The sequence below is a fragment of the Rousettus aegyptiacus genome, unplaced genomic scaffold (genome assembly GCF_014176215.1).
Source record: "Rousettus aegyptiacus isolate mRouAeg1 unplaced genomic scaffold, mRouAeg1.p scaffold_m13_p_2, whole genome shotgun sequence".
NCBI classification, from domain to species: Eukaryota; Metazoa; Chordata; class Mammalia; order Chiroptera; family Pteropodidae; genus Rousettus; species Rousettus aegyptiacus.
In genome coordinates this window covers 175,263,259-175,275,974 of record NW_023416295.1, presented here as the reverse complement: position 1 = coordinate 175,275,974, position 12,716 = coordinate 175,263,259, and the positions used below count along the sequence as shown (strand labels likewise).

At 45.7% G+C, this 12,716-nt stretch overlaps 1 protein-coding gene across 8 annotated transcripts in view; it reads right to left on the bottom strand.

The window, feature by feature from the left end:
- PPARA (peroxisome proliferator activated receptor alpha) overlaps positions 1–12,716 on the bottom strand; it is a 58,174-nt gene that overhangs the window by 18,667 nt on the left and 26,791 nt on the right. For 4 of the 8 annotated variants that reach the window (XM_036237667.1, XM_036237666.1, XM_016126732.2 and 1 more), the window contains 2 exons: positions 6,657–6,903; positions 1,246–1,406 (listed from right to left, as the gene is read on the bottom strand). In XM_036237667.1, coding sequence (XP_036093560.1) covers positions 1,246–1,406; positions 6,657–6,864 — 369 coding nt within the window. In that variant the 5' untranslated portion in view covers positions 6,865–6,903. Of the gene's footprint in view, positions 1–1,245; positions 1,407–6,656; positions 6,907–12,716 lie in introns of those variants that run through there. The other 4 variants (XM_016126731.2, XM_016126730.2, XM_016126729.2 and 1 more) reach the window with 2 other exon arrangements.

The following is a 12,716-nucleotide window of genomic DNA, read 5'->3' as shown; positions in this document are numbered from 1 at the left end:
TTTAAAAGCACCTTAAACTTCACCCAGTATGAAATGATTTTACTATTTGGTTCATAAAAAAACAAAACTAAACAAAAGTAACTTAATTGTGCAGAAAAGGCCACCTCACAAGTAGCTTTTGAGAAGGCCTGTGGTTAGAAACTTGTAAAGGCGTCTCTATTTGTAGCTGGTTCTTTTCCTCCTTGCCTTCCAGTCATTCTTCCACATTTCCACATGGGGGCCCGAATGGCGCATCGTGAGAGGGCACGGCAAATTCTTGGGGAAGGCACAAGGAAGGGTGATATTTCTATTTGATCAGTTATCTGGGTTTGTAATGGAGGACAAAGCAAGTATGAGATTAGGAGGAAGGGTGAGAAGAGAGCGTTTTAAAGGTCAGGATGTGGAGACGCTCTGGCTCACACAGCCTGTCCTGCTGTGGACCACACCTGGCTCCAGGCAGGATGCTGGTGTTTCAGGAATGCGGCCTGTGCAGTGTACTGGTGAGGGCTGCGGCATTTTCCAGGAGTTAGTAAACACATCCAGCCTGTGCAAGGAAAGGCAGCTTCTGATGTTACCAGGTATCTAACTGCTGGCTCCCCCACGTATCACGTACATGAAATACCAAACCTGAGAATATGCACACAATTCCAAAAGTATGTGACGATGCAAGGCGGCCTCAGGGTAGCATAGGATGTGTCCTTCTGATTATCATGCTGGAAAGTCATGGAAGGGCTAGTGACCCAGTGGGCAGCAAGCTGGAGGACATGGCTGACCTCCTGTAGTGCCGGCCGTGGGTCACGGTATGTGTAAGTCTAGCTGAAGATATGCACAAGGGTGCTTGCAGTTCGGGTGCAGACCCCCGATGCGCAGGAAAGAACTACTGGGGGGTCGGGAGCAGCGTGGGAGGAAAGAGTGCCAGGTCTGGTGTCACTGGCGTGTGCTGTGGGATGCTGAGCGAGGCACTGTACATCTGCTGGCCGTGAGGATCACTGCCCTCCCTGACGCTGTGAGGGTGGAAAGAAAAGCTCTGACCTTGCACCCTAACAAAGGGATTGCTCTGAAGATGGTTGACTATTCTTTAAAGAATACTTTTCTCTAAGTTATTTACAAAGTGCAGGCAACAATCTGTCAAAGACTCTGGAGAAAGGAACTGATATGTTTAGGTCAGATTCTTACCTTCGGCTTTTGGCAGATCTATTTTTGTAATGACAAACATTTGTGAGTAAAATAAAAGGAACCCCTTTCTCCTCCTCCAGGGGTCCTTACCTTGCAGCCTTCACATGCATGAACCCCATAATGGTAGCCTGAGGCTTTGTCCCCACAGATCCTGCACTCAATGTTCAATGCTGCGCTGGAAGACTCATCGGCACTACCAGGAGCCATAGGATAAGTGACTGATGAGGGACTTGAAGCCGGTGAGAGGGTGTCTAAGAACAGAAAGCAAAAGCTGATGAGTTTTCAAGGCATCCCCAGCCTCTGTCTCAATGGTTGAGGAGGACAGGATTTCGCACGAGAGGTTTTCAGTGGGAAGGCATCAGCTAGTAGGCAGAGCTTCCACCCTAAGTCAGCCCCTGTCCTGGGCCATCCCACTCCCTCTGCGCTCTTAGGACTACCCATCATGCTGCCATTGCCACAGCACCTGCTGATCTGTCCCTGGGTTCTGGACCCACAGATCTGGCTGTCTCACAGACACCTCCCCTCATGGGTCTCCCTAGCCCTCGCATTTGACATGCCCTACAGAACTTGTTACTTTGTCTGCTTCTTTCTAGCTTTTCCACAATTTTTAACTCAGTAAATTGTACCAGAATGCAGTATAAAAATCCATGTGGGCAACACCAAAAGCATAATCCATGAAAGAAAAATAAAGTTGGACATTCTTAAAATTAAAACTTTTGCTCTGCAAAAGATAGTGTTAAGATACTGTTAATAAAAACTGGAAGAAAATATTTGCAAAACACATATTTGATAAAAGACTTGTAACCAGAATATACAAAGAAGTCTTAACAGAAATAAAACAACTCAAAAAATGGGCAAAAGGCTTGAACCAACACCCCACTGAACAGGATACACAGATTGCAAGTCAGCATATGAAAAGATGCTCCAATTGGTCATTATGAAATTATGAACTAAAATAGTGAGACATTACTATATACCTATTAGAATGGCTAAAATCAAAAAATCTGACAACACCAATTGCTGGCAAGGATGTGGAGCCATGGGAACTCTCATTCACTGCTGGTGGGAACACAAAATGGTGCAGCCACTTTGGAGGGCAGTTTGGCAGTTTTTTATGAAGCAAAAAGTCTTATGGGAATTACATTCCTAGATATTTAGCCAAGTGATGTGAAAACTGAAATCCACACAAAAATCTACACGTGAATCTTAACCGCCCAAATCAGAAGCAACCAAGAGGCCTTTTGTCAGGTCAGTGGATAAACAAAGAGACAGCCCCAAAAGGCTCCACATCTATGATTCTGAATATCTGACATTTTGGGAGAGGCAGAACTACAGCAATAGTAAGAAGATGGGTTGCTGGGGTGGGCGTGAGGCAGACAGGGTTGAAGATGTGAAGGGAAGGGGATTTTTGAAAGCCTGAAACTATTCATGTGAAAATGTAATGGTGGATACATGTTACTACTCGTTTGTCAAAATCCACAACTTTACAGTACAGAGTGAACCTTAATGTTGCAAATAAAACAAAAATAATTCAGGAGGTCAGGGGCTCCCCTGATGGAATGCAAAATGCGACAAGAGAATGTAACTGTATTACAAATGTATGAAACAAGCTCACTGACGATGGCGGGGGTGGCACTGACCAAAGGAACCTTGGAAATGAGCAGAATCTGTGAGACTAAAGGCCAAAGGGACCGACTGTCCTGTATGTTACCTGGTAGAGTAGCTAACAGGGGTATGGCTTACCAAGTCTGACATTGCTATGCATGTACACTGGAAATGAATAATTAAGAGAATGGTGGATGGTGGGAGTTGGGTTTCTCACTTTTGGAGGGGGAGGATATGGATAAGCAAAAAGAGACTAGGATGATGGATGAGAGTTTCAAGATACCAGCATGAACTCGGGCTTACCTTAATACGGATACAGGTGGCCAACTATGGAAATAGTTACAGATAGGTGTATATACAGGGTTTAGAATATACACATATATGTCCTTGCTGTCAGCTTATAAAGCCTAAGAGAAAAGACACTCCAGTAATAACCTGAAATGATCAGAGGGGATAATACCCAGAACTCGCACGGAGCTGGATGTAGCCCTGATGCTGCCGCTCACCGTGGGAAACTCTCAGAATTCTCTGGGCATTTCGTAAAGGACCCAAAAAGGCTTTGCCTTAGCAGTCAGAAAAAAACTACCTCTAGAATCGACACTGCTATAGTACCATCTAACAAAGCTTACAAACACAACCTGAAAGGATAAAACATCTTCCAAATAACTCGACTGCACCCTAGAATAAAACTCAGGAAAATTTATAGGAATACAAAAACGTCCATTGCTAACACAGTCCGCAATGCACGACATCCAATAAAAAAATTACAACACTGCACAAAGAAGTAGAAAATATGACCCATGATAAGGAGAAAAACCAGTGAACTGAGATTGACCCAGAAATGATACAAAAGATGGATCTGGTGGACAAGATATTTTAAAAAGTTATTATAATTGTATCCTAAATGTTCAAGAAGCTGGATGAAAGACTGAACATGTTAGGCAAATACAGGGGGTATAGAAAAAACCAAATCATGTTTTCAGTGATGAAAACTGTAATACTGATATGAAAAACACATTGAATGAGAAAAGGAGCAGAGCAGACATTGCGAAATAAAGATTAGTAGACTTGAAGATGTAGCCAAGTAAACTAAAATGAAAGAAAGGAATAAGACAAAAAAAGGAGAAAAAGAAGAAAAGATGGTTTCATCTGTGAAATCTACCAAGCATTTACGAAAGAAAATCAATTCTACAGATATACTTCCAAGAAACTGAAGACAAAGAAATACTTCCTAGCTCATCCATGAGGCCAGCATTGTAATCTGATACCAAAACCAGACAAAGACTTTACGAGAAAAGAAAACTAGAACCAATATACCTCATGTACACAGACACAAAAATTCTCAACAAAATGTTAGCAAGTTAAATCCAATGATACACAAAGAGGGTAATACATGATGACCAAGTGGGATTTATGCTGGGAATGCAAGGTGGTCTCAACTTTTAAAAATCAAACAATAGAATTCATTACATTAATAAACTAAAAAAGAAAAAAAATCACTTTTTTTTTTATCTTACTAGACGCAGAAAAAGTATCTGACGAAAGTCCAACATCAATTCTTGATAAAACTCACAGAAAACTAGGATTGGCAAGGATCCTCCTCAATCTGATAAAGCACACCTATGAAGAACCACACCCAACATCATACTTCGTAGTGAAAGACTTTCTCCTAAGATCAGAGGCAAAGTGTCTGTTCAGCATTGTACTGGTGGTTTAACCTATGGATAAGGCAAAAAAAAAAAAAAAAAAAAAAGGCATCCAGCTCAAAAAGGAAGAAAACAGCCTTCACGTACAGATGACATAATTATCCATGTAGAACATCCTAAAGAATCTATGTAAAAACTACCAGAACTAATCAGATTAGCAAGAGTGTGGGATACAAGATCAATATTCACGAATCAATTGTATTTTTTCCTAAATAGCAACAAAAGATCAGAAATGGAAATTAGAAAAATGCCATTTACAATACCATCGAAAATATGAAACACTTAGCAATAAATCTGACAAAAAAATGTGAAAGACCTGTACACTAAAAACCACAAAATGCTGCTGAGTGAAATTAAAGAAGACCTAAAGTAAAGAGAGAGAAATAAGTTCATGGCTTGAAAGACGTCGTATTGTTAAGATGTCAATTCTCCCCACATTAGCTCTAGACAACACGAACTCAATCCAAACCTCGGCAAGCTTTTTGGTATAATTTGGCGAACTAGTTCTAAAATGAATATGGAAATGAAAAAGACCTCAAAAGCTTAAAACATCTTCAGAAAAGAAAGTCGGGGAGGTTATGCTACCTGACTTCAGGCCCCATCATAAAGCTACAGTCATCAGGAATCTGTGGTACTGGCATCAAATGAGACGAATACAATGGAACTGAAGAGAGAATCCAGAAATAGACCTGCACATGGTCAGTTGGTTCTTGACAAAGGTACAAACGCAATTTAGTGGAGACAGCAGACTTTTTCATAAACTGTACTAGAACAATTATAAATGTAAAAAGAGAAAAGAGTTTTGATCCATATATAAAAATGAACTCAGTGAATCGTAGACATCAATTTAAACCTAAAAATATAAAACTTCTAAGAGTGATTTGGGATCAGGCAGTGATTTCTTAGATATGACACAAAAAAGCATGATCCATGAAAGAAAAAAAAAACATTGATATACTGGACTTCAGAATAATTAAGGACTTAGGCTTTTTAAAAGATACTGTTAAGGGAAAGAAAAGACAAACCACAGACTGGGAGAAAAACGTAAAAAATGTATATATCTGGTGTTTAATAAAGAACTTGTTTCCAGAATGGACAGATAACTCTCAACAGTTATTTAAAATTGAGAAAACAACTCGATTTAAAAATGGGCCAAGATTTGAATGGAAACTTCACCGAAAAAGACACGTGGTAAATAAGTGTGTGAAAAGATGTTCCACGTCCCTTGTTCCCTACGCTTCGCTGGCACAAACATGGCTGCAGTCAGGCGCTTGCACACGCCTCCTTTCAGCGACTGCTCCCAGCGGGCTTGCTGGGCTTTGGAGTGCACATACTTCTGATGGCTCTCAGGTTTCACCCGTGTGCACCGCTTCCAGCAGTGTCAATGCTCCCTTTCCCATGGTCACTAAAGCTGGCACACTGCCATGAACACCATCTTGCTGGTAGTGGGAATGAGCGAGAAGACAGCTGGGGGAAACGTGATCCAGGCCAAGACCTCAACAAGAGGGCCTGTGAAGGGGGCAGAACCCTGAGACCCGTCACCAAACACTGCCATGGAGGACCTTCTTCAATGCCCTCTCAAAGTCAGAACCCACATACACACCTCGTTCCCAGCATGAGTGCGCTTTTCCCCGTGGCCAACCCCAATCCAGTGTCCTCAGTCCTGACCCAAGCCACACTCTGCCCAGAAGCTCTGTGGAGTCCAGTCCACCTAGATGGAACCTCCTTCAGACTGAGGTGCAGTTTATACCACATGATCCTGGGTTGGCTTAAACGTCACCTAGCAGGACAAACTGTCCCCTGATGTCTTCTTTCCCAGTGACGCAATAGGTAACATTATCTGAGCACACCCCATGTTCCATCTGTCTTGTCATTCTTAATGCAAGAAGTGGGGAGATGGTTCATACACATTTCCAGATTCAAAAAGGAATCGTTTTTTTTTTTTTACAATAGGGTTCTCTGCTTTAAAGAAATATAAATTCATGAAATTTTTGAAAAATGCATCTGGCTGCCTTAACTTAAAAGCATCTCCTAGGATGCTTTTAAAAGAAGGCACCCTAGGAGATGAGAAATACATTCTAAAGCTCCAAGCCCACAGCAGTGGATGTCACCTTTTCCAGCTAAAGTGAACAATTTCCTCTGCAGAAAAAACATTTCTAAATAAAGCTTTCTAAGAAACAGCGTACTCACCTGTAATGACAGATCCCTCTGATCCTGGACCACTTCCTAAATACTGGTAATCTGTAAAACTAAAGCTTCCAGAACTGTCCTCACCCAAGGATTGAGAAATCTCTTGGATGGTTCCCATTTCTTGCAGGAATTCTTCAGATAATGGGCTTTCCAGATCATCAGCCTCAAGTGGGGAGAGGGGGCAGATTGGGCTTTCTGTGTCCACCATCTTGACTCAATGGTGCCAGTCACGCACCTGAACGCCAGCCTACTAGAGGAGAGAGAAATGACCGGTGAAAGCAACATAGGACACTGGTTTTCTGTTAATGAAAACATCATTTATCATTGAAGACATACGGGAATTCATAATCTAAGAAGTAACACTGTTGACCGTCTTTTCTTTGGTTGGCTTCAGTTTTGATAAACACACTAATAAATGAAAACCTTTAAACAAAATATCTAAGGTGCCGTCGCCAACCACGCCGGGAATGAGTCACTCATCACCGTGTGCTGAGCTCAATCCACTATCACTGCAGTGGACAAAACAGCAACGTACACAAAGTCCCTGCTCTCTTGGGACACCATTCTGGTGGAGACACAGACAGTGAACAAATAAGTAACATATGGCATGTCTGAGGGCGATTCAATAATAGAGTAGCTGGATGGGGGATACAGGCAGGCCAGGGAAGGCCTCGCTGATTGGGAGACAATGAGAGTTGAAGGAATGACAGAGTAAGCTGTGTGGGAGTCTGGAGAGGAATGCTCCAGCAAGTCCGATAACAAATACAAAGGCCCCAGGATGGCGGCACGCCCACTGGTACCTCCTAGGGACGAGCAGGCCAGTGTGGCTCAGGGGGAGGGGCAGGGGGACAGCAGGAGAAATGAGCAGTCAGCACGCATACTGGGTGCGACACTGTACGTTCTCCTGTACCCTTGGGGTGAGCCGTGCGGGCGCACTTAAAAAATGCGCAGCAACAAACACATCGCACTTTGAAAAGTCTCCATACATAGGTTATGCCCGTGGAAGCTGGACTGTTTCAAGCCAAGAGAAAGACCATTTTCTACACGGATGCTTTGATGGGCTCAACTGTGTCCCCCCAGATTCATGTCTGGAGCCCTCACCCCACGACCTCAGAATACGGCCACTTTGGTAAATGATAAAGAGGTGGCACACTAAAGGAGGTCTTCAGAGTGGGCCCTACTCCAAGCTGACTGGCATCCCTGTCAGAGGGGGAAACTGGAACTCACAAAAAGCCCAGTGATGTGCGAGGGCCGAGCGCGGGAGTGGAGGGGGGTGCGGGAGAACCCCGCGAGGGCACCAGGGGAAAGACCAGGAGGGCACGGCGGGACGGCGACGTGGGGTCGCGGCGGGAAGACTGGGTGAGGGGACCTCAGGACTACGACATGAGGGCGTGGCGGAAGGACCGGGTGAGGGCACCAGAGGAAGGGCAGGGTGAGGGGACCTCGGGAGGCCCGCGTGAGGGCGCAGCTGCTGGACCGGCTGAGGGCGCGGCAGGAGGATCAGCTGAGGGAGCGGCGGGAGGTCGCGAGCGGGCGGAACGGCCACGTGAGGGCGTGAGGGCGTGAGGGCGCAGCGGGAGGTCGGGTGAGGGTGGCGGGATGACCACGTGCCCGTGGGGCGGGACGACCGGGTGAGGGCACCAGAGGAAAGACAGGGTGAGGGGACCTGGGAGGCCCGCGTGAGGGCGCAGCTGCTGGACCGGCTGAGGGTGCGGCGGGAGGTCGCGTGAGGGCGCGGAGGAAAGACCGGCTGAGGGCACCGGAGGAAGGACCACATGAGGGCGGGACGACCGGGTGAGGGGTTGTAGGAGGACCAGGTGAGGGCACCAGAGGAAGGGCAGGGTGAGGGGACCTCGGGAGGACGGCCTGAGGGCACCAGAGGAAAGACCGTGTGAAAGCGTGGCGGGACGACAGCGTGAGGGCGCGGCGGGAGGTCGCGTGAGGGCGCGGAGGGACGACCGAGTGAGGGCGCGGAGGAAAGACCGGCTGAGGGCACCGGAGGAAGGACCACATGAGGGCGGGACGACCAGGTGAGGGGTTGTGGGAGGACCAGGTGAGGGCACCAGAGGAAGGGCAGGGTGAGGGGACCCCGGGAGGCCCTCGGGAGGATCGCGTGAGGGCGCGGCGGGATGACTGGGTGAGGGGCGGCAGGAGGTCGGGCGAGGGCGGAATGACCGGATGAGGGCGCAACGGGTGGACAGGGCGAGGGCACCAGAGGAAGGACCGTGGGAGGGCGGTGGCCACCTGCCCGCCAAGAAGCCTCGGGAGAAACCAGGGTTGCCAACACTTAGATGGCAAACTTCCAGCTTCCACAACTGTCAGGAAACAAATGTCTGTTGTTTCATCCGCCCGTCCTGTGGCGCTTTGTTATGGTGGACAAGCAAACCGACGCGAACACAACGGCAAAGTGTTTCCCAGGTTGGTCGGGCTCCTGCTCTGGCTCAAATGCTGACCACTTCCTGTGACCCCTAGGCCAGCGCTGGGTGTCCTCAGCACATGTGGGCCTGTGCGACTTGTCCCCCTCCCCCATCTTACCCATCTCGCCCTCCCTCAGCCCCGCGGTGACTACAGCTCTGGACTACAGCCTGGTCCAGATTCTGCCCACCACTGACGTTTCCGCGCCTTCCCCACTTCCATCCTGAGCCCGGGGCTGGCAAGTCACTCGCTGCTTAAGGAGGCTGACAAGCTGACAGCTAGCTTCCGTATTGTCTTCCATCCAAAATGGTCACATCACAGAGAGGACCAGACCGCGTCACTAGCGGCAGGGCTCACCGCTAGGTGGCTTCCAAAACGTCAGGAGCACAGAACGCCAGGCTCGTGAGCCACGTGAGAACGAGACCCTAAAGCAAACCCGTCAAATGTGCCTGTGAGAGAACACTTGCACATTTCAGGTTTTCTTAAAGCAAATAGTACCATTTAGTGCAAAGATGAAGGGATGTCTCAGCTGCATTTAGAAAAATGGGTACTTTGTTTGTGAATTTCATATCTCACACTTTTAGTTCTGACAATTACCATAGTTGACAATAACACACAAGGACAAAGAGAACTGATAACTTTTCAAGGACTTAGTCTTTATCTCTAATCTCAGTGTAAATACAGCTCTGAATCTGCATTTTTTCCACATATTTTATTCCACATTATATCTGAAGGAGGATTTCTTCAAATGGCAAGCAACATAATGAGTAACCATCACTTCAAATACCTTTCACCGTAAACAAGAGGTTCAAACCTGCAATCACTAACTGCCCATGAAGCTCAGGTTAAGTGCCATCAGACAGGTGGGAGCGGCAGTGACATCAGAACACTGTGACCACTTCTGCTTTTCTCGGAGCATTGTCAGCACTGTGATGGGACACGCAGGCACACAGTTGCCTTCTAGACCTGCAAATACTCTCTCGTCCAGCCAGGGGCATCAGAATAGGAGGCACTGATCTCTGACCAACAGACCGAGGTCAGTTTCCTTGCCATTGCACTCAGGGAGTTAGAATGTTTTGAGACCTTCCCATTTTACTTTCTGGTTGCTCTTAAAGCATACCTGAGGTTTAGTCAGAGAAGCAGCAGTCTCATTGTGGATGGAGACATGAACAAGACCGAAGTCCTCTGCAGAGGAAGCAGCACTGTCCCAAACTCTGGCAGCAGGGCTGGCTTTCCCTATCACTGATCACACTGGCCCCTTGCTGCTTCCAGCTGGAGCAGATAAGGAACGATTCCCTTTGAATGTGTCCCCATGGTAGAGAGCAGAGCCACATGGGCACATGCCCACCCGCCTGCCCTGCAACTCCAGGCATGCTCTGTCACCAAGGCTCTCCCCCATCAGTGTCACTTCTGCTCAGGGAGCAGAAATATTACAGGAAGTCACCACCTCTTCACCTAATATCCGCACAACATGCCATTGCCCAGTTCAAGTTGAAGAGCAAACCAGGTGCCAGTTACTGTGTCCCATGCCCAAGTGCTCTGGAGGGATAAAGAGATGTGACAAGTGATCTCTTTTCTTAGCGGCTCCCAGACAGGCGGGAGGCAGCAGTGACAAAGAAGCAAGACAAAATGGCTCGAGAAATAACTAGAGAGTACCAATGGAACTTAAACAGGTCTCCAGTTTCCCAGCACAAAGAGTGCCACACAGAGCCCGAGATGATGGAGAGCGAAGGGCGTCGAGAAAAGGTACAGCTCCCGTCCCACGTTCTGGCAAAGACTGATGTCCTGTACAGCCCTGTCACTCCTGCCTCGACCTGAGACCCAAGCAGTTTCTGGAAGCACTTTCTTTCCCATCCAACTCAAATGTCAAAGCTGCCTCCTGCATATCAGAAACTCTGATTCAAACTACTGAAATTCTATTTTTAGGTCTCAGTAATTGAGCATTTATCCATAAAAATATTTCTTTGAGAACTATGAAGCATGGTATAGGAAAAGTATAGACCATATTTTTAAAAAGAAATAGAAAAGAAAGGAGGGAAGGAAGAGAAGAAAAGAAAGAGAAATAAAGAGAAAATGAAAGGAAAAAAAGGAAGAGAATTCTCTTAGTGTTTAATCTAAACACAGGGCAGGTGAAAACACTGGAAGAATTTTAATATCAATTGACAAACTTTAACACTAAGCCATTCTCCATTTTGGAATTTCAGGCTAAAATGAGTTGCTGGTGGCATAATGAGCTGACTCTGTGAAGACAAGGAAGTGGTGTGCACTCTCTTCTGGTTCCCACAGTACCCAGACTCTGGGCCCAGTTCTGACAGATCCCCAACACTACACAATGCTGTAACTTTTTACGTGTCTCCCACTAGACTGTGTACTGTGTGTTTCTCGAAGATGGGGACTGTGTTTCGCTAACCTTTGTATCCTTACTTCTAGTACAATCCCTACTATGTAGCAGCTGATCGATTTCTATTTCTAACGTGTGCGTGGCTAAGACTGGAGTAGAAGGTTTACTCTTGAAGTTAGTTACCCCACCAGTAACTAGGTGGAGGTCTGTGAGAATTCACCTGGGCTCAGCATTAGCACCTGGATGGCAAATGGTATGCAGTCAGCGTTCCAAAGACAACAAAATGTAAGGTTATTTAGAACGGATATCAGAGTGGCTCTACCCTGGGAAAGTGACCAGAAATTTGCAGAGTGAATTATAATCATCTTAATTATGTAAAAACAAAGCATGCAAAAGGGAAAAAAAAAAGTATAATAGCAAAGAAGATACCGAGTTGGTGGTAGTGTGAGGGTGATGCATGGCAACACCTTGAGGTGCCAACTGCCCAGGCACGGGACAAGCACACAACAGGCATTCCATGCAGACTGCTGCGGAAAGGCATGGATGACTTCTCAGCTCGACTCTCTCCCTCAGAAGCAGCAGAAAGAACTTGGAAAGTGTTCTGTGACAAAATTAATTAGGTACTTTGGAGACAGTTAAGAAGTTTCATCATCTAATTGGAATAAGACTAAGGAGAAATCCCTTCACTGATGGCTTCTGAGGGTGTCACTGTATCTGAAACACCTTTGCCTTCCTACAGAAACTCCATGATAAATGGAGTTTCTTGGACCCTAGAAGGCTCTTGGTAAATATCTGCTGAAATCAAATATTAAATAACAACTTGATACTGTCCCAACTAGCAAAACAGCATTCTGTGGTTAAGATCAGATAATCAAGAAAACGAACAAACAAACAAATGCAATTGGACTTGAATTTTCACACTCGGAACTTATATTTCACTCAAAGGGTCCAGGTAAATATTACTACTATTATCTTCCTGTAATCAATCCTAATTTATTGTGCTGTAAAACCCTCTCAGATTGTCACTCAATATGCTTAGTAATGGTATCTTATAGAAATCTATCTACATTTCCTTTTACTAAATTAAGCCTAATGAGACTTCACTGAGTGATTTAAAGGTAAAAGATACAGTTTTTGTCAAAAGAGTGCCATTTATGTGGTAGATAAGACATCTCTCAAATAATGAATTTTTTCTCTTTTCCACCAATTCTAACACACTGCTTTGTCAGATTTATACTTTTCTGTATACTTTACAGATATTACATTCAATATTTAGAATGCTTTGAGCTTAATCTGTTGGGCTA